This window comes from Pantherophis guttatus, chromosome 1 (assembly GCF_059756535.1).
Source record: "Pantherophis guttatus breed Tessera chromosome 1, ASM5975653v1, whole genome shotgun sequence".
In the NCBI taxonomy this organism is placed as follows: Eukaryota; Metazoa; Chordata; class Lepidosauria; order Squamata; family Colubridae; genus Pantherophis; species Pantherophis guttatus.
The window spans coordinates 128,176,866-128,203,522 of record NC_142063.1 but is presented as its reverse complement, the minus strand read 5'-3'; the positions used below and the strand labels follow the sequence as shown (position 1 = coordinate 128,203,522).

Here is a 26,657-nt window from a genome sequence, read left to right as displayed (position 1 = left end):
TTATTTCCGCAAAAAGAAGCTCTTTTTCCTGATGCTAGAAAGAGAGCAGTATTAACATGATGTAAACTGAATTTTTATTTGTTTTGAAGCATTTGCCCACTCCTGAGGGTCAAAGGGATTATGAAAATCCCGGGGCCATTCAAAGAATTACAGGATATTTGAAATTGTTTCTTTAATATACATATCTCATCAAAGCAGACTATAAGATAAAGTGGAACACTGTAAAATTTTATGAAATCATATGAAGGAGTTAAGGCAAGAGTATGGGGACAAAATAATTTATATGATTAAAATGAAATTGTAAAAAGGTGCTACATTGATGGAACACTGTAATCCTTTCCTATGCTCTATAACCGTGATGGCGAATCATGGCACGCGTGTCCAAAGTGGCACGTGAAGCCATGTCACCCAGCACATGTGGCCTTGCCTGTTTGTCTTCCAGGTTTCTGGCGCACACGTGCGTGTGATGATCAGCTGTCCTTTGCATGCATAGCAGTGCCAAAAACCAGTGTGCGCATTCATGCTGGCAGGCTGATTGTCGGTTGCACATGCGCACCAGAACCTGGAAGTTTGGCTTTTCCGGAGCGTGTTCGCGTGGCAGTGCCGAAAACGGGCCTGCGCATGTGTGCCAGCCAGCTGATTGTCAGCCGCACATGCATCAGCCAGCTGACTGTGGACCGCACATGCGTGCTAGAACCCGGCTTTTCCAGAGGACAGCCCCAAGAGCGTGCACACGCACATGTGTCATTTCCTTGCGACCTTTTTGGCACTCTGTGCCAAAAAGATTCACCATCACTGCTCTATAACTTCAGGAAGAAAGTACAAGTTACCCTAATTTTTGGCAAATTGGTTTGATAAAGGGTGGGCTAATATAGACATGTTTGACAACAGCATCCATACATTTCTGAAGTCACGACTTGCCCTTCCAAAGGGTTACATCAAAGCATAAGCCAGTTTCTGTAAAGCAGTTATGAATAGCTTCAATTAGAATAAGCAGCATGTGGAGTGAGCTATTTAAATATACAATGGCAATCAGGGTGATTTGTGCTTAAGGAGGAAAATGTAACTTGGTTTAGGCAACTAATTAAATTAATGAGATCCCCAAATATATTTTAAAGCCAGTTTGCCTTTTTAATAACATATTAATCTATAGATGTAATACTGCATTATGGTAATAGAAAGTGTTTCTGAATAACCCTTACTCTACATATTGCTATATAATATTTAGTGACTTTGAATTCTTAATGGCTACCGAAATTTAATTTCACACTATAGCTGTTTTATTAATGGGGACATTGCTAAAAGGTTCCTAAGAGTTCAGCTGATATTTTAATTCAGAAGGCCTATTCCAACAACCACAATCCATATGCCGGATTGTGATAAGAATGCAACAAGTAAAATGTGGAAACAATAGATCATTCAGCTTGCTTGAGGCTAATCCATCTCATTAGTATTAGTGTTTGAAATGGTGGGTTTCAAAAATTTTTACTACCGGTTCTGTGGGTGTGGCTTGGTGGGCGTGGCAGGGGAAGGATACTGTAAAATCTCCATTCCCATCCCACTCCAGGGGAGGCAGAGAATAGATGGGAGCGGGGCCAGTCAGAATTTTTACTACCAGTTCTCTAAACTACTCAAAATTTCCGCTACCGGTTCTCCAGAACTGGTCAGAACCTGGTGAAACCCACCCTCACTTTATTGGCAATATAAAATGTGTGAGTAGTCGCTTACTTAAATAATATGTACTTGTCTTACTGCCTATTTTGGTTTACATTTATTAATATTGCATTCCAAAATTTTTAGTAAAGATGTTAATGTACTGATTTACATTCCTGGATCACCAGTCTGTAGCTTCTTCCTGTTTATGCTCACAACTAAAAAAAAAATGTAATAAACCAATTAAACATTTAAAAAAACCAAAAATGGGAACAGGATGAAGTGAAGGCCTGGGCAAACAGAAGCCAGGTTTCCGTGCAGTGGGCGCCGTCCCCCGTTTTTGATTTTTGTTTTTCTTTTCCTTTTCTCCCTTTATTTTTGAATATGAAAGCAATAAAAATGAAAACTTCAGTACACAATGATTCATTTTTTTGAATTGGAAAATAAACATTTAATTGACTAAGTAATCAGAGAAGGCATTCAAGTCATATTTGACATTTTCATTAGAAGATGGTTATTAAGTTACACAAACAGAAATCACATGTGTACAACTTTAAACTAGTTGAGTATTAAGTTTTAATTTAATGATCACATTAAAAGCATCTTATACTGCAGGGGTGTCAAACTCAAGGCCCGCAGGCCGAATCCAGCCAATAGAGTACTTTTATCTGGCCCATGGGGCCGCCCTGGAGACAGTAAAGCACTAGCCCGCTGTGCCTCTGCCAGTGAAAATGGAGCTTGGGAGGGCTGCATGTGGCCCCTGCAAGCTTCATTTTTGCTGGCAGAGGGTTGCAGGAGGCTGTCACAGCTGAGAACGGAGCTTGGGAGCCCGTTTTTGTTGGCAGAGCGCTCAGGCCACCATAGGAGCTGACATGAGTGATGTTGAGCTGGCCATGCTCACCCTGGCCACACACACACACCCCCCGAGGTCAGACACAACCCTGATGCGGCCCTCAATGAAATCAAGTTTTACACCCCTGCTATATTATACTGTATATCTGGTAAGAATTTCATTGGATAGCAGTATTCTCAAAGACAGATTTTTAAAAATTTTATATAACAAGAAGCTACTGTAAAATGATCAATTTGATCTTTTGCTGGTCAAGCATTTGGTGGATTCCTTCATCTCCTTTAATTGGTTCCCCATATCCTACCCTCTTATATTAAATCTATCTCATGTATCTCCTTAGAGAAAACCTGTTATATACTCACCATGGAATTCATAGCAAAATGGTTATGTTGGGTCTGTAAATCAAGGGCATGTTGATAGCTCACTCCAATTTCAGTGTGACTTTGCAGGAACAACTCTTTGTTATGGCTGATCCAATCAAACATCTGAAAAAGAAGAAAAACCCCTATTATGTTCAGAAATGCAGAAAAAGGCATGGAAGAAGAGTCTTTTGTCCTTTAATGTAGAACTGTAACTGAGATTAAATTTGAGAGGCATCATTTAAATAAACACAATAAAGTGTAATTGAATTAATTGGTCTGTGTTATACTACTGCCATCCGTGTAGTCTTCATTCATTCATGCTTAATATGGCTGCTACAAAAATCATTATCTCCAAAAGATAAATGAACGTTCAAGAACAAATATATGAAGATATATGTCTACAGAGATTCTCAGTCATCCAGGTCATAGTTGTCCCAAAGGTGCTTTTCAAGAGGCAACTGGACTTTCTGGTTTTTCTTTGAAGATGTTTCGCTTCTCATCCAAGAAGCTTCTTCAACAATTCTTCAGACCTGAAGCTGAAGAAGCTTCTTGGATGAGAAGCGAAATGTCTTCAAAGAAAAACTAGAAAGTCCAGTTGCCTCTTGAAAAAGTATCTTTGGGACGTATGAAGATATACTTTACACTTTGTCAATTGATTTAATGTTTGTCCATAAAACTTTAGCAGGATATATTAAACTAGGAGAGAATGTTTCAGAACTGGCTGGGGGTGAAAGGAAATTTAGCAGATAAGACAAAAGAGATAGAGATGGGAGGGGGGAGATGTTTTGAGTACATTTCATATTGCAAATGATCCTTATACCTATGGCGCTTGGGGCTCTGAAAATCTGCCGTATCATACTCTCCAGCAACGCAGCCAAATTTTCTATTCATAATTTCAATCCTATAATTGCTTTTACTGTACTAGTTATTCCACATGTGAGAAGAAAACAGGCCAATGGAGTTTAATTACAAATTAAATTGCTGTAATACATAAAAGAACAAGCAGGATTCTTGTTTTCTTGATCTTCTCAATCCATTCGGTCTAAATGTAGCGGTAGCTCTTAATTAGGATAGCTTTACATGAAATTCAATTAATACAAAAGAGAGAGCACATAATAATAAGGTTTTTTTTAAAAAAATCAATGGCTAAGAGCCATAGTGATTATCTGCACTACAAAAAGAAGAATGGAGAGATATATATTACTATTATTATCAGTTGCTGAGAAATATGAGTTCCATTATTCCAATCGTACTCCAGTCACACTCCAGATTACTTTTTCCAGCAATCCAAGATGCCATGTTTCATATTTGGAATATGAACCAATTATCAGGTGAGCCTCAAAACCTGGTTAACGACAGGGGTGAAATCTAAAATTTGTTACTACCGGTTCTGTGGGTGTGGCTTGGTGGTGGTGGTAATGTGACTGGGTGGGCGTGGCCAACTTTTTTTTTTAACTTTTAAAAGCATTTTTTCTACAACCTTAAGAGGTTGCAGAAAAAAATGCTTTTAGAAGCCTCTGATGATTAGGCAACTCAGCTGGGATCACCAGAGGCTTTTAAAGGCATTTTTTTTCCTACAACCTCTTCAGTTGAAGAGGTTGCAGAAAAAAATGCTTTTAGAAGCCTCTGACATCAGGCAACTCAGCTGGGATTGCCAGAGGCTTTTAAAGGCATTTTTTTCCCTACAACCTCTTCAGCTGAAGAGATTGTAGAAAAATGCTTTTAAAAGCCTCTGACGATCCCAGCTGAGCCGTGCGATCATCAGAGGCTTTTTCTTAACTTTTAAAAGCATTTTTTCGGCCGAAGAGGTTGTAGAAAAAATACTTTTAAAAGTTAAAAAATCAGCCTCTGATGATCGCACGGCTCAGGTGGGCTTGGGGTGGTTGTGGAGGTATTTTTTCTACTTGTTCTCTGAACCACCCACCACCATTGCTACCGGATCAGGCGATCCGGTCCAAACCAGGAGCATTTCACCCCTGGTTAACGAGCTCTATCCACAGTAACTTGGACTTTATGTTTTAGTACAGCAAGCAAAACCAAATGGTCGTTGTGAAGTTTGAGCCAGGACACTCATATTTTTTTTACAGAGCTCTAATCACTCATGGAAAACTAATGCTTTCTGCTCTATAACACCTGTCCACTGACCCACAATGCAGAATAGGCAAGATGACAAAAAACAGCAACACTTTATCTTCACATGGTAGCTTGTTTGAAGCAAGAAATTGAAAAAAGTATAGTAAATGGTATACGTTATAAGACTCAGGTAAACCTCTAGTATTTTTGAAGCAAACAGGACACTAAGCTACTTTGCCATAGAGCTGTGATGGCAAACCTATGGCACAAGTGCCTGAAGTGGCACATGGAACCATGTCGCCTGGCACGCACAGCGTCGCCCATTCCTCTTCCAGGTTTCTGCGCACATGCGTGCACGATGATCAGATGGCTTTTGTGTGTGTGGCAGTGCCAGAAACTGGAAGAGCTGGTCTTCCGTTTTCCTGTGTGATCATGAGCGCCGGCCAGCTGATTGTTGCGCACATGCACACCAGAAACTCGGAAGACTAGCTGGCCGGTGCACATGTGCATGCCGGAAACCACAAGTTGATTTTTGGGTGCAAGCATGAGCCCTGGGCACCTCCTCTTCCAGGTTGTGACCCAGATCAGTGTGTGTGCATGCGTGCAAAGTGCACTCACTTTTCGGCACTTGGTGCCGAAAAGGTTCACCATCACTGCCATAGAGATTACTACTGAGGAAGTTAGGTCAAAAACTAGAGTGGCTTTTTCTAAGTTCTGGCTGGTCTTGCATGTTTTAATCTTTTTTTTTTTTCCCTGAAAAAGCAGAACTGATTCTTTCAATACAGCTAAGTCTTGAAGAATCTTTCATGATTTGCCTTAGCACTCTCTTGGCTTTTTCTCCTTTGCAGTTCCTCGTTAAGAGGGGACGTGCAGTTTAAATATAAAATACCTGATGGATAAGAGCAGCATCGGTAAAAAGAAATCCAGAGAAAGAAAGGGCCACACATCAACCACAGATTTTGATCTCTGCTTTAGGAACCAAAAACAATTTAGCTTATTCAATATCTTACATGCTGGACTTGAACATTCTCCCCCCAAAAATTCTGTTTTTATTTCCGATAAGCCGCCTTGAGTCACCATGAGCGAGTAGATGTCAATATAAATTTTCCAAATAAATAAATAAACCAAACTATACCCATTTATGGAGGCAACCACCATTTGGCAACAAGCCCTTAAAACAAACCCTAGACTTAGCATGTTTCTTGAAGGCAATTTATCTGGGATAAACCTGAAATTAAGCAATTAAAAAGCACCAAAGTATTGTTGCCAAGGGACTGTGAAATGTTTTCTTTATCCATCATTATAAACCCCTTTTCTAGGGGAACAAAGTGCATGGCTCTTCATGGACAATTGCAAAACTACATGGACACAGTTAGTTGCTTTGTATGTCTCCCGCCATCAGTCTAAATTTACTTGGAAAATATTGACAGCAAACTAAACTACCTTTTTCATATATTAGTCAGTATCATCATGCTTGACTATTATTACTATTAATATTTTGCCAAAACTGTGCAAACCCAATGGAATTAATAACATGCTTAGAATACTTCGTAGTTTTTCTCTCTGGATAGATTCATCATTCACTATAAAAAAAGTTAAAAGCACATGATCTTTCACATCTCTTCATAAAGTTTATGTTGAAAGACTTATTGTGTCTTGTCATAGTATTGGCATACTATGTGCATGCCTGCACACGTACACACCAATACAAACCCACAACCGTACTTCTACTAGACAAAATGATCAAGGGAAGCAAACCATTTTGGTAAAATGCAGTTACTTAAAAATTATCACAATCAGGATATGACAAAGAATAAAGTGGAGATAGATGCTAGAATTCAGGGGTTGGGTTATTTAATGAACAAAAAACATTATGGGGTGCTGAAGGGAGATGCACAGTGATTGGAAAAAATGAATCAATGAATTCAACAACAACTCTGGAAAATTCATGGGGTGGAGAAAAAGATTTCTATACTGAACATCTGACTATCACATTGAAAACATATCTTATTTTCAATGATCTTTATGCCTTGTTGAAATTCAAATCTCAGTTAATAGGAAATTTGTGCAGGTAGACAAACTGACACATCTTTCCTAGTTGCTGAAGTGTCTCCTGTAGCTGCATATATTCCCCCAAGAAATGTAAGGCCATTAATCTTTTATAATTCTCTGGTGATTTAGTTGAATATCATAAATTCTTTCACAGATAAATGACTTTTAAAGATAATTATCTTTCTAGCTCATTATCTCGTGTGTTTTCTGCTTGAAAAGCAGGGACACAGAATTGTTAAGTGCTCCAAAATTGCATTCAATTTATTGAATTCTTCTTTCTGAAGGAATCAGAGATCGTATGCAGGATTCCTCTATGCAATATTTTGCTAAATATATAAACTAGAAATCTGAGCTAGATCCCTATACATGTATTTTAATTTCTCAACTGATATTAAAATGAAGACCTAATAATTCACCCCTAATAATTAATTAGAATTCTTTTGCAATTCTAGTTTTTTGGTTTAGTGTGATTCAGTGGTGGGTTACAAATTTTTTAACAACTTGTTCTCTGCCCTAATGACTGGCTGGGTGGACATGGCTGGGTGGCATGTGACTCGGTGGGTGTGGCCAACTCAACGTGGGGTGACGAGGTGGGGCAAGGTGGGGCAGCGCAGGCTGGCCAATACTGCAGAGACAGGGTGATTTCTTACATACCATTCCGAGCCCCTTCCTCCCCCCCCTTTGGGCTGACAAAATAAACACCCATCTAAAGATTGTAACTGCCTGCTGAGCCTGCCTGGCGCATGCTGAGAAAATGAGGCTGGGGGGAAAAAAGAGAAGGGCTGATGGAAACGCCCCATTTTCCGCCTCCATTGAGCTGTCTGCGCCACGCTGGATCGTAATGGTGAGGTGGTGGGAAAAAGCAAAAAGCCCACTTGGTCCATACGTACTCACCAGCACGACAAAGAATCTCTCTTCCAGCTCACTGATTCAGGCATTGGGAGCTGGAGGAGTAGATTATGTGCCAGGACTTGTTGCTGCTCCAAGCCCAGCTCTGGCTGCAACATCCAACCCCCCAAAATTTTCCGTGGGGAGGAAAGGAGCACTGAAGCCACCAGTGGGCTTGTTAAGGCATGCACATTGCAACACGCTGTCACTAAGCTCCCTGGGTTCCTTGCAAGGAAGGGAGTCTGATTGTGAGGGTGGGCTTTCCTATGCCCCCCTATGCCCCATTTTTGCTAGCAGAGGCACCGTGGGCCTTTCCAGGCCGGTCCCATGGGCCAGGTCTAAGCACCCCGTGGACCAGTTGCAGCGTTTGACACCCCCTGATCTAGATCATCCTACCAATGGCAAATATTTATAAGTACATTCTAAATTCATATGTTGATGAAAATATCATCTTAAACAGTCAAATCCTTAGAAGGAAGTTTACAAGATTTACAAAGGAGGTAATAATCATTCAGACATTTACTTTCATACCTACTGATGAATTAATTAAGGTGCACAATTCCATCAAGGATACTGCAGCATAGTAATAAATTTATGTGGGGGCATGTCAGCCATGTCCTCAATTATTATCCTGTAGAACACTTTGCAACAGACATCCTATTTACTACTATCGAAGCAGCTTTTCATACAGTATTCACATCAGTATTCACATCACATTTTTCTAAAGAAAAACCCTTTAGATCTTTTGCTCCAAAATAAGCTTCAGAAAATAGAGAAGGCTCCCAATGGCAATACTCTTTGACACACATACATAGATACATGCATGTAATATTAATGATTTTTTTATTATAATAGTAAAATCTAATTCCAAAATCTTATTGTAACTTTCAATATTCCAATTTTATCTGGTCCCTTATTCTGCTTATAATTTTGACTGTTGATTGTTTGTCATACATTCCCCATTCTGTCACCCTGTTGAGTTTCTCTTGGCCAGTGTGTGTCAGGCACAAAAGATCAGGGCCACATGTGAAGGTCCAGTTAAGCTGATTTATTGGTACTCGTGCATATGCACAAAAATATTCTCAACTTACAATAGACTTCAAGGGAGTGGGTAGGTGGACTTAGTTCGCTTGTGGCACCGTAGAGGTTCTAGGCTGATTCTTCTTTTAATTCCACCTTCAGGTTCGTTCACTCTTTCCCCTACAGTGTGGCACTTTAGATACACTTATATTCTGCTTTTTTTTCCTATTCCTCTCATTAGATTCTGAAGATAGGGTCTTTCTGGGTAAGTTTCAAACCACACAATGTGATGGAGGAATCCACAAAAGCAATCATCTACTGTGTCTGTCTGTGCTTGTTTACATGCTGGCATAAACAAAATGAAGGAAAAAATACCAGAAAAGCACAATTACTAAGATTACCTAAATGAAACAAAATGAAATGGAGAGACAGAAGAATGTATCTCCATCACAGGTTTTACCTTTCAGGGCAGCTACCAGCATGCAAAGGCACTGTTCTGACCCAGCTCCCCAAACATGACCAATCCTCTGAAGTTAATTCAAAGATTTCTTTATTAGGAATGCCAGCAGCTCTGGCCAAAAGTTTATCTCTCACAGCAGGCTAACAAATCCATCCGGCTAGAAGATAAATAGTTGTCTGCCACATCTATTCATCTCCACCCCCTGCCTTTTATCCCCAGAGCTAGGGTGGGGCTTCACTAGCAGGGGTGGCTCTTCTGTCCCAAGGATCGGCCCACAGATTTCCACTGCTCTCCTCTGCCTTCTGTGCATTCATGCGTCAGGCACAGGACCCAGTTGTTCCTCCTCTTCTTCAGCAGCCACCTCCAGACCTGGGAGCTGTTGACTCTCCATCTGAGAGCTGACGGACGGCCCAGTCTCGCCTCTGTCTCTCTGTCTCTGTCTCTGTCTGACAGCTCCATTCCCTCTTCTCCTTCAGAGCTCTCAGGTTGCCTTGATGTTGATCCGAACTCCCACGCCTCCTCCTCATCTGACTCAGTTGCTGGAGGGGCCAGCAGCCGACCAGCCACAACAGGCACATTTTGTATACATATAGAATGTTTTATAGACTTATTTCTCTTGGTTTATGCCTGCAGTTTTCAGATTTGAATCGTCACATCTGCACTGGTGCCTGATCTGAATTTCAAATTCCTCTTTTGCAACGATTTGAATTCAGAATTTGAACTTCGCTTCAATCTGTGGGCATAACAATGAGGCCAGCCTGAAAGGCTTCCAGAAAATTTAAGGTTTAATTCTGCACAGCATCCTGTGTGTGTGTGTGTGTTTGTTCTGAAAAGCAAGAGGCATTCATTTATGATTTCTGAATTCCATAAAACTGCTGCAACATCTCCAAATTATAATAATGAAAAAAATACATGAAATCTTGTGAAGTACAATAGAACAGAAGATCTGTCTAAAGATTTAGTGCTCAAATGCTTAGTAAGCCATTTCTAATACTTGTAGAGAAAAGAATACAATTTTGCATGCTAAATATTAACTGCTGGCTCACAGATGTTTTAAAGATGTTTCACCACGTAGCATTCTAAATCAGCCTTATAGGGTGTTCACATTTCTCATTGCTATAGAGAAATTGTAGGATGAGATTCCAAAACTCTTTTCTAAACAGGAGATATATGTCTTTTCCATTAATATTGTGTCCATTATCTCTGGTTATCCTTACTCTATACTCTTTTTCCATAGCGAGTGGGAAGCATTTAGACTTATATAATATTGTGAAACTAACACAAAAGCTCTAAGATTTTGGACTTTTGCAGAAAGATATTGAACAAAGGCCAAAGATAAAAAGAAAATAAAAAATGGCACTTTTAAATTGTGCATTGAAACATTGAAAAGATAGATATTTTTTTAGTTTTGCCCGAGCCTTTTACTTTATCTGCCAGACCAAAGTGCACCCCCCCCCCCATGTTGAAACAACATTCAGATTCACAAACTAGATAGCAATGTGTCGGCTTAGCATATTGTGCAATTATACAATGTGATTAATAGTTTAGTATATCATGCAAACCTGAGTAGTTGAATTAATTCAATGAACCATGATTCCTTAAACAATGGATAAGCAGAGCTCGTAAACATAACTACCTCCCTATTATTCAGTTCCTGGCTGCTGTTCTATATTGTATCTGCTCTCCTGATACTTGATGGGGGAGAAAGTATGCGAACAGACAGAAGTTAACTGGAGATGAAAAGAAACACCAGATGTTATAATTTTATCCGGATTACAAATCACCCTACTCACACTAAATGAACAAAATGATTATAAGGATAAGAAGCCAAGTCTAATGGACAATTCAATTCAATAATCTTATACATAGTGAGTCAAAACTCCATTGAATGCCATGAGACCTACTTCCAGGTTAGCAGTCAGAGATTTTGTTCATTTCTCCCTTCAACAAGAATTTTTAAAAAGGACCATCTGGTAGGATCAGACTCACAGACTGTTTAACATAGACCAAGTTCTTTACAGATGGCTGGAGGATGGAAAGTCATTGCTCATAATACTAACAATACCCAGAGTGCTAGGACTGCAATTTGGATGGATGTTCAGGAAAACAGCAGCATCCAAGGCTCCTACAGTGTGAAAGATCTGGAGTTCATTTTGGCATACATTTCTACCAAACACAATGTTTTGATTTTGCAATCCAGTTAGCACTCGGCTCTGCAGGTGCTACAAGCAAATTGGATTGTTTTTAGGAACCCATTCACCGGGAGATCAGAAATATGGGTCTTGCTGCCTCCTCAAATGAGGTTGCAAGTTTGCGTCACCAATGTCTACAGCTGAAGCGGGACATTTTTCAGCTGCTGTGGCCAAAACATTTACACTGGGGAACACTGCAGTTTTCCTAAAGGACCCCAAAGAACCAAGACTGTGCTGTTCTCCTTTTACAGTAACTGAATTATATTGGGAAAATGGAGTAAAGAGATTTGTATTATGAACTTGCCTTCCATGATTATCTAGCTTTTTGTTGAGTATTTCCAAAACAGCATAGCATGTTTTGGAAAGCATACTTTTTCTAATGTGACAGACTGACCCAAACTGCAATATATTTTTTTTCAGGACAGGGAAGACCTCCAAACAATAAGTGCTAGGAACAGCTATGGTACTGTGCAGAACCATCAAATTCCCAGGCCTCTGGTAGAGGACCTGACATTGAGGAACATACAGTGGTGAAATCCAAATTGTTTTACTACCGGTTCTGTGGGCGTGGCTTGGTGGGCATGGTGTGGCTTGGTGGGCGCAGCTTAGTGGGCGTGGCAGGAGAAGGATACTGCAAAATCTCCATTCCCACTGCACTCCAGGGGAAGGATATGGCAAAATCCCCATTCCCTCCCTACTCTGGGGCCAGCCAGAGGTGGTATTTGCCGGTTCTCCAAACTACTCAAAAGTTCCGCTACCGGTTCTCCAGTAGGAGAGAACCTGCTGGATTTCACCCCTGGGAACATACATACCATCCATAGGAGCAAGACGAGAATAAGGTATAGTATGATATATAGATAATTGATGATATATGATATATATCCCCAGTATTTCTAGTTTATCTAAATTGTCATTTAATTTCTTTGCTTTCATCATCCTAGGCATGAATGCGTTCAGGACTTGTATAGTGTCTCTCCATAGGCAGAAAGAGAATTGGATATCAGTTGCAAATCAGTTGCAGGACTATTATCTATCCAGGAAGTATGAAATCCAGTGTATGTGGTTTAGGAAAAATAAAAGAATTGCATTTGCTGTAGCTATTCTCCAGCAGAAATAACCCACTAGGATGGCCAAAACTGTTTCTATCTATTTGCAGAGTGAATGGAATACTTATTCTGCTATTTGAGATCACTTTGATGCAAATAGGAAACGTGTTCCATTACGTGCCATGTAAACCATTACAACTGATAAGCAGCAATTTGCCAGCTTTCTTGCCCGAGTCCCAATATTTCAATTTCTTCAAAGAAAAGTCCTCCTGTTTAGCATAGAAAACAACTAGTTTTTCCTTAGCAAACATACAAGCTTTCAAAGGTTTTTTTTTCCTGTAGGGTTCTTTGCATATCAAAACATTTTCTTCAATCATGATATCCATCTGCTGGTAACCAAAATTTCTATGTTTTCTCTGTATAGCTGCATAAATCACAATCAAGCTCCCTAGCCTTGCAAGACTAGTTGAATTATTTATTTATTTATTTAATGTATTTATATGCCACCCTTCTTCAGAAGAACTCAGGGCGGTGAACACAAGTTAAAAATATGTACAACAAAATCCCATTTTAAACTAAATTAACTAATAAATAATAAATAATAAAACCCAGAATCAGAGTCAGCCTATTTGCTTGAACAGCCAAGTCTTCAAAAAAAATTACCACTGACTTCAAAAAAAATTATAACATTTGTTGCTTAATATACAATAGATAAAAAAAATATCCTCCAGTAATACAGAAGTATTAAAATACCATCCATCATTGACTAACTTAACATTTTAAATTAAAAGATTAATGTGATCAGAGCATGATCTGATAAGCATATAATTAATCTTGGAGTCTATAACCTGATCGATTAGAAAAGAGTATTTCATTTTAAAAAATGTCCAGGCATAGCAAGTAAACATATAATCCCTGGTGATCGGATTATGTTTATACCAAATATTTTTCAAATTAAATTCCTGCATAAAACATAATGCATATTCAAAATCTGATCAAAAATACATTTTTGGTTGGGTACTCTGACCCATATCAAAATCAAAACCAAGATGAAAAATTCCACCAAAACCTTTGAAATGATATTGAATTTTGAAAATAAATCTGAAACATTTCTGGTATAAAGAGCTCTGCCAGTTGACTTGGGGCCTCAATGGGAGTGCTTCATGTTGGGGGTGGTTGACAGACATAACAGATCCCACACACACCCTTCTGCTTATCTTACTTTCCCCCCTCCCATCTTTTAGTTAGGGTTGAATATTTATCTGTTTATATTATTTAATTCATATTGTTTTATAAAATTTTATGTTTTTGATATTGTAAACTGTTACCCTGTGGTAAAATGGCAGTCAGATAGATGATAAATACCCTGTTTTCCCCAAAATAAGACATCCCTGATAATAAGCCCAATCGGGCTTTGGAGCACATGGCAATAAGGCCAAGCACTTATTTCAGGGTTCAAAAAAATATAAGACAGGGTCTTATTTTCAGGGAAACATAGATAGGTAGGTAGGTAGGTAGGTAGGTAGGTAGGTAGATAGATAGATAGATAGATAGACGATAGACAGACAGACAGACAGACAGATATGGGATCATAAACATTACCCAAATACTCAAATACTCAGATATTACTTAAATATTTTTAATAATAAAATAATAAAATTTAAATCTAATAAAATAAAATATAAAATAAAATGTAATAAAATAAAATAATAATAAAATAAAATCTAATAATAGTAAAATAAAATAAAATTAAAATTATTTAATCTAATAATAATAAAAATTCAATATCCAAATATTCTTGAAGTACTTTAAAGTTAATTTCAGTATTAATAGTTTTATTGTTTTGCTTGCTAATTTTAAAAAGAAACATTACTTGAAGAAACACTGTGGTTGGGAGCAGTGCTTAAGATTTTTTTTTCTGCCTCTCCACTTTGTTTCTTCACTAAAATCCCTTCTTGCCAAACCTTTAGCTTTTTTAAAAGAATGTACATATGTGGTTTAATATCTCAACACTAATTCCAATAGCTTTCTAAGACTTGATTCTTAAGATTGGAAAGACTGAATCCTGCATAATTTTTTTGTTACACCAGTGTTCTAAAAATAGACATAGATATCTTGAAAAAGTTATTATTTTTTTTATCAATGTCATGCCAGCCTTTCTAACAGAGGTGCCCACTAATAAAATTGTACCAGTTTACCAACTGCCACATTCAGCAATCATACAAAGTTACAGTGGTGGTGAAAAAATAACTTAATGCAAATGCCTGCATTCACGACCTGATCGTAATTATAGTCACTATGTGTTGTCCTATGCTTGACTGGTTGCTAGCCTTCCCCTGTGCCCAAAGCAGAGAGATTGCAGAGAAAGGGATTACAAGAGATTATGTAGGTACCCAGTGAGAAATAGACATGAAATGGGCACACTATGCAAACAGCCAATGTATTAACTTGGTTTCCCCCCCCCTCCAAGTGGAGAAATTGCTTAACCAAGCAAGTGGAGGAGGGAAGGTGGGGGTAAACCCAAGCAATTCTTTCAAATAATTCCTCTTGTGCCTGACCTGTTTTTTTCCCTCCCCCCACTTCCCACAGAGCAGAAAGATTGGAGACAAATGGATTACAAGAAAGTAAGCAGGCATCCAATGGGGAACTGTCTGTGAAGTGAACCCATGGCTCCCATCTCCCAGCCCTCATTTCTTTCCATGTTTATTAGGAGTCTGCTTACTCTCTTATAATCCCTTCCTCTCCAATGGATATAAATAAAAAAATTAATTCTCTTGTGACCATTCCAAATGGTAAAGGAAAGCACAGCTGAGGTCATGTGATTTTCACTTAGAGATTGCTTCGCTTAACAACAGAGCTGCCAGTCCCAATTGTGGTTGCCAAAAATGAGGATTACCCTGTTACATTTGTCCCAATATAAACCAGAGTTTCAGAGCTAATATTCTATGGCTTTGGTTCTATGGCGTGCAGATCTATGTGTAAAACCATAACTTTTAAAAAAAGAAGTATAGTCTATGCTCTGAGTTGTGTGTCAAATTCATTCTGCCTTAATTTTGGTGAAGATCAGTATCTAATCTGCTGGCTGAAACATTGGCTAAAACCGTATATCTTGGTGCTGTTTCTTTGGCTGATTCAATTTTTTCTGATGAGTTGCTTCCCCGGTGGAATAAAGGTATAGCCTCAGATTTGATTGATTGTGGCCCCTCAGTCCAAGCCCCAATAACACCTGAGAAAGAGGTTAAGAAAGTCCTGAAGTGAGGGATTTAAAACTTCTTACTACTGTAATGCGTATCTGCCTAGCAGACTATTCTTTATACCTCTCTCCCCAGCTTTCTTCCTGTCGCACATATTTGTAGTTATGTGTGTACAAACCTCTCCCTTCATATGCATTTTTGTGAGCAATGCACATAAGTGCATTTTATATTTTACTCCATGAATTTTGAACAATTTTGAACAATGCTTTAATGCATATTGTTTCCAAATACATATGTTTTATGCTAGTTTTTCCTTCACTAAACATATTTGATACCCATTTTTCAATCGGTGAGCCGCATCACTAAGTCTGAAAGCATGGATTTGTGCTGTGTTTTTCACAGAGGTTTAGGAAGCATAAATATAATAAGTTCTTACTCTGGTTAAAAATTTCTCATGCACTTCTACACTCAGTTTTATGAAATACTACATTATGCTTGGTTTTTTTTGCTATAAGAACTTCAGGATTATGGTTTATAAATACATTATTATTCTGTTCTTTTTTTCAAGGATCTCAAGATGGCATACATCCTTCCTATACCTCTGCCATATATTCAGACACTGTTCCATTAGAATGTCTCTGATGTTATCTGCTCCTGAGTGTGTAACTAATCCAAGGTCAACAAATAATCTTCGCATATATGCCGATTTAAACTGAATTTTCCTGATTACAATCCAACACTTATAATGAGGACTGATAACATGCTGTTCTCAACAGGACATCTGTTTTTACTCATTTTTGTTGTATAAGTCTGTAATTCTCTCTATTGACTACCCTAGGTATTTATTATAATTGGGTATTCATTGCCATAGGAGAGGCATTTTGATTCAGATGTACTGAGATAGCAGTACTGACATGGGATTACTCACTTAGGGAAAAAAAGAATCAAAAAGAAGAAACAGCATGAACACCAGCACAAAGTATTTCCAAAGTATTTCTGCAGGCAGTACATAGGCGGATAAATATTTTCTGTCCTTACTGTATTTATTCCACTATAATATGAAATATCCACCCTTGCCTTCCCTGGCCAATAAACATAATCATAAACAATTTATTTGTATTCCCAATAACATCCCTTGTTTTCTGAAATTAAGCAGCCTGAGGATTGCAGTACTGATTGTCTATTAGATATTGATCTAATAGACAAATACTGATATTGTTGTTCACTTATTTCCTTTCCCTGCAGAGACATAGTCAAGTCTGTCAATCATCTCTTTCTTTCTCTTTCTCTTTCTCTCTCTCTCTTTCTCTTAAATCAAGAAGTAACATGAACATCATATGTCAGAGGTTTTCATCCTAAAAGTTAAATGTTATATAATTAGGCGTTTTGAGCATGCATACACATAGTCCTCGATTTACAATCGCAATTGAGCCCTACATTTCTCTTGCTAAGTAAGACAGTTAAGTGAATTTTGCCCCATTTTACAACCTTTCTTGCCACAGTTATTAAGTGAATCACTGCAGTTGTTAAGTTAGTAACTACCGGTAATATGATTCTTAAGTGAATCTGGCTTCCCCATTTACTTTGCTTGTCAGAAGGTCACAAAGGGGGGTAACATGATCCTGGGACACTGCAACCATCATAACTATGAATAAATTGTCACGCATCCTAATTGACCATGGGGATGCTGCAACGGTCGTAAATGTGAAAAACGGTCATAAGTCACTTTGTCAGTGCCATTTTAACTTCGAACAGTGACTAAATGAATTGTTGTAAGTCGAGGACTACCTGCAATATGTGACAGCTTCCTGCGGGTCAGACAATATACCCCAGATGATAAGACAAACTGAATCATACTTTTAGAGGTGAACGCCTAGAACAGTGATGGCGACCCTTTTCGGCACTGAGTGCCCAAACCAGAATGCGCCAGAGCCCCGGAAACTCGAAGAGTTGGCTGCCTGGTCTTCTGGTTTCTGGCATGTGCATGCGCACTGGCCAGCTGGTTTTCGCGCACACTGGAGCTCTGAAACCCGAAGACAGCTGGCTGGTGCGCATGTGCATACACCTGGTCTTTGGGTTTCCGGTGCGCCATCATGCGTGAAGATCAGCAGGCCAGCATGCATGTGCACACTGGAAACCAGAAGACCAGGTGGCCGGAGTTTCCAGGGCTCCGGCATGCACGAACATCAGTTGGCCAGCATGCATGCGTGTGCCAAAAACCAGAACAGCAGCTGGCGACAGCACGTGAGCCCACAGAGAGGGCTCTGCATGCCACCTCTGGCATGTGTGCCATAGATTCACCATCATGGGCCTAGACAATGAAAGGCCCTTTGTAATTGAACTGTATATACATATTACATATTTCACACACCCACACTTGAGTTCCACTCCCTACCTCTGTGATCTAGCACAGTGGTCCCCAGCCCCCGGGCCGTGACCCACTACTAGGCCACAGCCTGTTTGGAAACGGGCTGCGCAGGTAGCGGGCAAGTGCATCAGCGCAAAGCTCCCTTTGCGCAAGCGGCGTGTGCATGTTGCTTGCACAAATACGTGTGTGCCTGCCCCTTGTAGGGTCTTCTCCCCCTGCCGAAGCCAAAAAGATTGAGGACTGCTGATCTATGGGATGTTTCTTCTCTGTCCTATTTAGGATGTTTTGCCAAACCATCTGATGCCACTTAGCTTTTAATCATGTTTAAAGAAATTCAGAGGTACATCTTACTGACATCTAACTTCAAGGTTTAATCAAAATCAATTTGGCGAGCAACCTCTTTGCTAGGAAAACAAACTATTACTATGGAGGGTCGCAGGTGGCATAAAATAAATAAAACAACTTTAGCAAAAATGGAAAGGCTCAAGTACTATGGCATTTTAAAAATAATGATTACTGCTGAAGGAGAAAAAAGAATGATCTAGGTCAAATAGTTATTTTGCCTCAAGTTGCATTTTGACATATTAAAGTGTGGAAATGAAAAAAAAAGTTACATCATCTTCTGCTTGAATTGGAAACTTCTCTTATGAACAGATTTAATAATGCCCATGAATTGCAGAGTCATTCCACACTGAAGTCTAGAAAAACCAAAAGAACTAAAGAAAATTTAAGGAATTAAATTACTTACTGAACAAAAAATGTTAACAGTTTGCTGTTGTTTTTAACATATACTTTAAAAATCTGTTCAAATATGGTTCAGTGAACTGCATAAAATAATCCATCCAGTATTATGTACCCTGATTAGAACAGGACAATTGCCCAGTTCTGGTAACCTGAAGGATTAATTTCCCTGACACTCAAGATAGAACACATATTTAAACAACTATACTATTCATCACTTAGATAAGGCTGATGTCCATAGTTCTTACAAAAACACCATTGCCTCTAAGTGTGCCATAAAGAATGGGACGATGCAAATTGGAGTAGGCAGGGCCAACATGTTCAACCCACTTTTCGGTGAGGAGTGATCAAGATTTTTTCAATTTAAATAAAGTACGGGTTCTAAGCCTACTGAAGATTTAGTGCACCTATTTTGCTTTTTGGTTGAGTAAATAACCCATCAGAAATCACACTGGTGAATTACATAACCACGATTTAGGAGTGGCCCTGAAGAATATAAAAATGAGGGTAGACACAGAATTGGAGCATCCACAGGAGGAGGGCTCTGGTCATGTAGTTCTTTTTTTTTTTTTTTACGTCCCCCTGTGGACATCTCTCACACCATATAGTCTAAAGACTGCAGATTATTCATCCTTGATTTAGAAAGTGAATTTACAATGTTTAGATTCAGCTGTTGCCACATGTACTCAACCAAGCAGTTTGCGATACCCGTGGGGCTGTTTCTCAGTATGCATATTATTCTTCTTTCTTTGGTTTTCCAAGTTTTCTTTTAACAACTTCTCCTGAGTGGAAATTGTTCCACGGTTCTGATTATGATGGACTTTTATTAACAGGTTTGGTGAAATGAAAAAAAAAAAGTAATTTGAGATGTGTCACATCAGCTCAGAATTACTGAATAAAGATCACTTTTTGTCAGAAAAATAACAAGTGAGTAATTTTTGGCTCTAATGCTTCTTTCTATTCCAACAATTAGTTCAGTGATTTTTCTTTACAAGTAACTCAAGGTTGATATCCCTGATTAATCTTTCATTTTAGTAAAACGGAGAAAAAGATTTGGCTACAACATTCTTATTGCCATTTGATTTCACAGTAATAGCCAAGAAGAAAAAAGGCTGCATCTTACCTTTTCTGCATCTTGTTCAAAAAGTCGAAGTTGAAAACACTGATCTAGTTTCAGTTTACGGACATGCCACATCTGATGCAAGTGCTGTCGTGTTGAATGCAGCTTATCTAAAAGGCTGGTAATCTTTGGCACGAGACTTTGGAAATCTGCACTGCCAGGAATGCAGTTCCTACCAGAGAAACCATCACTGCATCTTATGCATTGTAATAATCGTTGACCTTCACGGTCCAATTCTTCCACTGGAGCTTTGATTACTTTCTTCTTGAGCTGGGTATGTTCGTCTATTAGTCTTCTTGAACCCTCCACATCCACTGGAAATTCCTTCCTAGCCAGCATTTCCTGAAGGTCCTCCAGCCTGGATAATAAATGGATGGCACTATTGAAAAATTCTTCCAAGGAAACTCTCAACTCTATCCATTCATCATGATTGTAATCCAGAGTTCCTTCAAACTCTTCTGTTAGTTGGGAGGGATCAACCAGTTTTGTTAAACCTTCAACGGAGACCATGCTTGTCTAAGGAGTTAAAAAAAGAGTGTGATTTAGTTTTTAAGTAATTATATAGAAATCCTGTAACAATTAAGGATATCATTAACTATTCATCAGACGTTTTGTTATCATTACCAGAAAGACCAGTTCCCTCTTGAAAAAGCACCTTTGGGACAACCACGACCTGGATGACTGAGAATCTCCATAGATACTCATCAGACAGTATAGATGGAGAAGGAGCAAGCAGGAAAAATGCTTAACAGCCACATAAGAATACTCGCTATTCCAATATGGCTGTGAATTGTCTTGGCTCTCACAACCACAGGGGAAAAGAAATGGACATTGTGAGAAAGAGAACTCATGATGATTGTGGTGGCATCATCAGTGTTACTAGAAATCAGCAAGAAATGGAGCATTGCTTCTGTCCTGCATAAATTGCTTTGGGATGAATCCTATGCCCACAACTAATATTATGAAAGTACATTTCACCTCTCCATCAACATACACATTCAGGATCCCTTCACAATAGGTTATAATTTGAAAAACTTGGATAACTGGAAAACTAATTTGACAAACTGGATAACTGGAAAAGGGCTACACAGCCCTTTTCACAAAATCCACACACTAGATACTACTTGTTATGAAAGCTGTGCATATATCTATATGTATATAAATTTTCAGCAGGAGTGTTCACCCTAAAGGCTTAAAACTTCGTGCAGCCTCCTAAACTTTTGATACAGCTCAAAGAGTCTCTCCAAAGATTGTCACCACTTTTGTTCTCATATTCTCATTTTGAGAACAAAAGCAGGAGGAATAGCCAAATGATTAAGTATGTATTATCTACTAGTGTTTGTTATTGGTTTTTTTTTTTTTTTTAATTCTTAGGGCTAAAGGATTATATGTTATTTTGTGTTTAAAGGGAGGTTGATGAATAATCTGTAGAAGGGGAGTTAAGGGGTCTAGGGAGTTTTAATGTCTTGCATTAATTTAGCATATTTTAGCGTATGCTTGGTAAAATCTATACCCTGTTTTTCTTCTGGGAAGTCGGGGGAGGAGGGAGGGACGGGGGGTTGCACAAATGTCTAATTGATTTGCTTGATTTGTTTGAATTTTTTTAAAAAAACAATAAAAAAATTTTGTTCAAAGATTGTCACCACTTGTCATTTTAACTGACAGAAGGAAAAATGATTACTATACAGCATGTATAATAACATATTCATTGTGCTTAAACATTGTAAATTAATTTATGTCCCATCCCCCCATACATAGACACTTTTCAAAATACAGCCCTCAGTCTGCCACTTAAAGCAAACAATGGTTCTTGTCCTCCAAAAATGATGTTTTAGAGGATATATTTAGAGATTATCCAGCCCCTTTTCAGTCAAACTATTTTAGCTTGGAGAAATATTAAGAATGCTCTGGTTGTCTTGGGGGATGACTTATGCTGCAAAGTAGATGCAATTTAGGATTACTGTTTTATAATGGCTCTAGTCCTTACTGTCATGCTGTATCTAGAAAGTATCCTGGTTTCTTGCAAGATTGCATTTTTGCCTCCCATGCTGTTCAGCATCTACAACACATCAAACTGAAATTGGGAGAATTCAATAAAAACTTTATCTCTCAATCATACTGCACCCTATTACCCAACTTCAAAAGGCAATCACTATCTTGGACATTGCTTAAATTCGATAAAGTCCTAGATGAGGAAGAATGCACTGAGATTAAATCCAGTCCAAAATGATTAGTTTTTGATAAATAAGAAATTAGACTTTGAGATGGAGATTTAGACGGCTTTGGTTGGTTTGCTATCCCCATGAAAGGAATGGTTTCCAGTTTGAAAATAGCCCTTGACCCTCATCTGTCATTGAATTCATGATGCCTGTGACATGGTGCACATTTATGCAGTTAGGACTACTACATCAATTACAGTATAACATCATCCATTTTTGAGATGGTCAGACTTGGCAACAGTTATCCATGCCTTGGTTACATTTCATCTTGATCTTTGCATTGCACTCTAGACAGTGTGATCTATGCTGGGCTACCCTTGAAGAGTTTGCAGAAATTGGAACTAATACAAAATGTGTCAGCTAGAATGCTATACAGAACAAAATATATGAATTATATGATGCCTCCACTGAAAGAATTACACTTACAGCCAGTGATTTAGTGGGTACAATTTGGAGTGTTATTTTCATCCCTTAAGGCCTTGAAGAGTTTAGGATTTCACAATATCAGGAGCCGTGGTGGTTTAGTGGTTAGAATGCAGTATTGCAGGCAGACTCACAGCCAGGAGTTCAATCCTGACCAGCTCAAGGTTGACTCAGTCTTCCATCCTTCCAAGGTTAATAAAATCCAAGGTCATATTGTTAGGGGCAATATGCTGACCCTGTAAACTGGTTAGAGAGTGCTGTAAAGCACTATGTGCTATGTGTCTAAGTGCTATTGCTATTGGTAAACTGGAATTCATAGCTTCTAATACACTGAATATAACTTTTGCCTTTGATCCTTAAGTCTTCTGGTATGAATACTCTCTTAACTGGATAACTGATAAAACACTGAAGACTCCCAACTTGAAATAGATTGTTATTAAACAGACATCAAAATATACTTCTCATTATTCTTCTCCCACTGGAATCTTCTTATTTCTCAGTTCTTGAGTAGGGAGTCCATTCCATTGTCTATAGTCTATAGTCAGTTGTCCATAGCTCTAGATATTTCCAGTTCTTTCTTTGTTGGAATACTTTTTTTAAAATTAGCTTACCTTGATATATCTGCCAGGTACCTTTTCTAGTAGCGATGTTAGATAGTTTTTTCTTTCTCTCTTTAACCATTTTATTTCCCAGATTTTTAAAGTTCTTGTGCTCTGGGTTTCCTTACCATAAATTCTTATTGTTGATATTTTTTTTAGCTTAGGTGGTATATAACTGATTATTTTATCCAGACTATGCAAAACTTTAATAGGATGTTTCACTTCAACAATGCCTTAAGCAAAGATTCTTCAAAGTTGCTTCTTGAAGCAGTGCAATGCCTCAGGTCTAAAGAGTGAAATGTCAACCAATTTTGAAATTGTAGCACTATGATGAATTTTGTTCATATGCTACCTAGGACATAAGCAACACAGCACAAATACATTTTCTGCTTCATTGGAAAAATTAGTGTTTGTTTGTTTGTTTATATCTATTGGCTGCCCAATTCCAATAAACTCTGGACAGCATACAAAACTGGAGGGAGGAAGCCCATGAAAACAGCTAAACAGTTATTTAAGAGATATTTCTGCACTGTTTTTACTAATATTGAGTCAGTAGATGGCACAGTACTGTATTTCAAAAATGCACCATAAGCAGTGTGTTAATTCAAAAAGTTAATTCTTTACATTTAAATTCTAATTAAATTTAGGATAGGACATGTCAATGCAGGCTGAAAATTTCTCGCTTGGTTTTTAAATCTGTTTAAAATATTCTTTCCCTGCCATAATTGGTCTTTTTAACATGAAGATAGGAAAGGAGGCCTCTTTGTTTAAAGCATTCTGCAGATACATTTATTATTCAGATAGATTCTCCCTGGGGAATTGGAGATGAATAGGAATACATTATTAAACTTCATCAAAAAGGAAGAAAAGATGTGCAAGGACAAGGTAACATCCTATCAGCTGTCATATTTCTTTCCAGTTCAAATGCAACCAATCAAAACACAGCCTGCTCATTCAGTCTTTTCAGGAGGAAAGAAAAGTAATTTGTAAAAAGCCTGAATTAATGACAAGGAGGCTTGTTGGGTCATCTCCAGTGTTAACAGGAAACTCCAGAAATCTGCATTTGTCAGTCACACGTCAACCCTGCTCTTTTTTTGCTTACCAACAATTTGTGACTGACAGGCCCTGAAGGGAAAATAGGAGCATAAACCTGGCTATTACTGGGGTTCTTCAAGAGAGAAGGTTTTTTTCTGCAGAAGCAGCTGTCAGAGTAACATACTTTCTGTTTATAATCCTTCCTCTTTGCCTAAGGGCAGTATCTTTCTTTCAAGTTGACATTGGCAGGTATCAGTGGACTTTTCAATGACTTGTAGCTACTAAATTGTATAGCTTGAATTTCAACTGACTGCCATTAAAGATCTATGCCTATATATTTTGCTCAGTCTACATAACAGTTAAGCCACCAACATGCAAGCGTATTGTTATGGATAGAATGTTCATTTGGGCATATGCAATTACTTACCGGTATAGTGTTTTCTTTTTGAATGAGAAAGAAGTATACAACTACAATTATCTACAATTTGTCTTTTGTTTCTTACAAAAAAAAAAAAAATTGGATCCATGTTCTATGCATTACAGATATGTTGGTCAAAGCAATGTTGGATTAGTAATCTAAAATAACAGGCAGTGCTAGTTTTCATAATAGTTCTTAATTAGTAAATCTTCTCCATCTTACCTCAAAGATGAATTTTGAACTTCCAAAATTTGTCTTCTGCTTCTGCCAAAAGTTATCAGGCTTGATTATCAGGGCAACATGAATTTCTGCAGGAAAAGCCTCCTGAAGGGTCTTCAGGAGAGGTTTGATCAGGTCCCACTTAGACCCCCTCATATCAATGATGACTGTGAAACCACGTTTGCAGACATCTTCACTGTAGGGATCAAATATTGAATAAGTTATATCCAGAGTCAACTTCATTAGAAATATGAAATTGACATTAAATAGACATTTTATCTCTTCTGACCTGATTCATATATTTACAGACTCCAGATCGATAACCATTGTTCTGTTCCTAAATATGCTCTACTACAATATTAAAGCATTAACTGGACAACTCGTGCATTTGCTCAACTGCCTGTGCATTAATTTACCTTTAAATTAACCGCATGATATAATTCATTGTGACTCACTATACAAGAGAGATTAAGTACTAGTTTCCACAATATCACGAAGTGAATTTTTAAGTGTGAATGAATTTGATACTACGCATCTCTTCAAAAGATTTAGCGGACCTTGAAACAATATATTTGACATGCAGTGGACCGATTTTTCTAAGTCAAGTAGTTTTATTAGCTTAAAAATATCATCAGACTAATGGCATATATTTGTGTCATTTGTGTAATGACATCATTAAGCTGATTATATGGTGGCAAACTTTTGCACTTCAAAAGACATTTGTAAATAACAGAACCCTCTCCCCTAATTAGACTGTTAAAATAACATATCTCTGAATTATTTACAATTTGTAAAACATACACAGTCAATCTTTATTATTCATGCATTCCATGTTTTCAAATTCACTCTCTCACTAAAATTTGTTTATATTTATTGAGAATTTTACAGAAAGTAAAGTAAAAGACAGATCTAAAAAAGGAAAAGAAGGAAGTGCAAGAAGAAAAAAAAAGAAGAACTTAAAGTTATAAATTGGTTGCCAAAAATCCAAAATGCAATCACTTGATCACGGGGGTGGGGTATGTGTGTGTGGGAGTGGGGGGTGAGGATTGCCTGTCAGAACTTCAAACTCAGGGCATAAGTACCTTTGGGGGGGGGGAATCTGTTGTAACTTTGAACAAAGTTGCAAAGTGGCCTATCACTAAGCAAGAACTATCTGTATCAGAAGATGGGATACAAAAGCCAAGAAGACAATCCTGATGGTAATTGTCCAGGAATGTCAAAAGTATGTATTACGAAGCTTGTACAGCAAAGTTCCAGTTCTACAGGAAGCTATGTTTAGCATTGCTTAGAGTCAAAACGACATAGACTTTTACACGAATAATCCCGGACAGCACCAATATTATATTGATCAAAATTCTTACGCGTAAGAGTTGCAATGATCTATAGCTCCAATACTGAAATGATAAATAGCTACAATATTGCAATAGCACAGATTTTAAAATTAATAACTAAGATGCTGCATTCAATTGCTGATGCTCAAATGCTGTAAGGATGTAATGAAAGCTTAACTAACTATTTTTTTTTTAGAAAAGTTTTAAACATGGAAGCACTGTAACCTGATCTGAAGATCTGTCATCTTCTCAGAATTATTATACCAACCATTATATCTACTAATCTATACATTTTATTTTCTAAATAAGTGGCAATTAGCAGGAGGCTATTTTGCCAGTGGCAAATTACCCAGAATTAACTAATAGCATCTCACAAGTGGCTTCAAAAGTTGCA

The 26,657-nt window shown here is 38.1% G+C and overlaps 1 protein-coding gene across 8 annotated transcripts in view; it reads right to left on the bottom strand.

Moving 5' to 3' along the window:
• The window catches only part of KALRN (kalirin RhoGEF kinase), a 589,612-nt gene that overhangs the window by 238,423 nt on the left and 324,532 nt on the right, over window positions 1-26,657 (bottom strand). For all 8 annotated transcript variants that reach the window (XM_034423023.3, XM_034422995.3, XM_034423032.3 and 5 more), the window contains 3 exons: window positions 24,936-25,128; window positions 20,023-20,535; window positions 2,866-2,988 (listed from right to left, as the gene is read on the bottom strand). In XM_034423023.3, coding sequence (XP_034278914.2) covers window positions 2,866-2,988; window positions 20,023-20,535; window positions 24,936-25,128 — 829 coding nt within the window. The remainder of the gene's footprint in view (window positions 1-2,865; window positions 2,989-20,022; window positions 20,536-24,935; window positions 25,129-26,657) is intronic.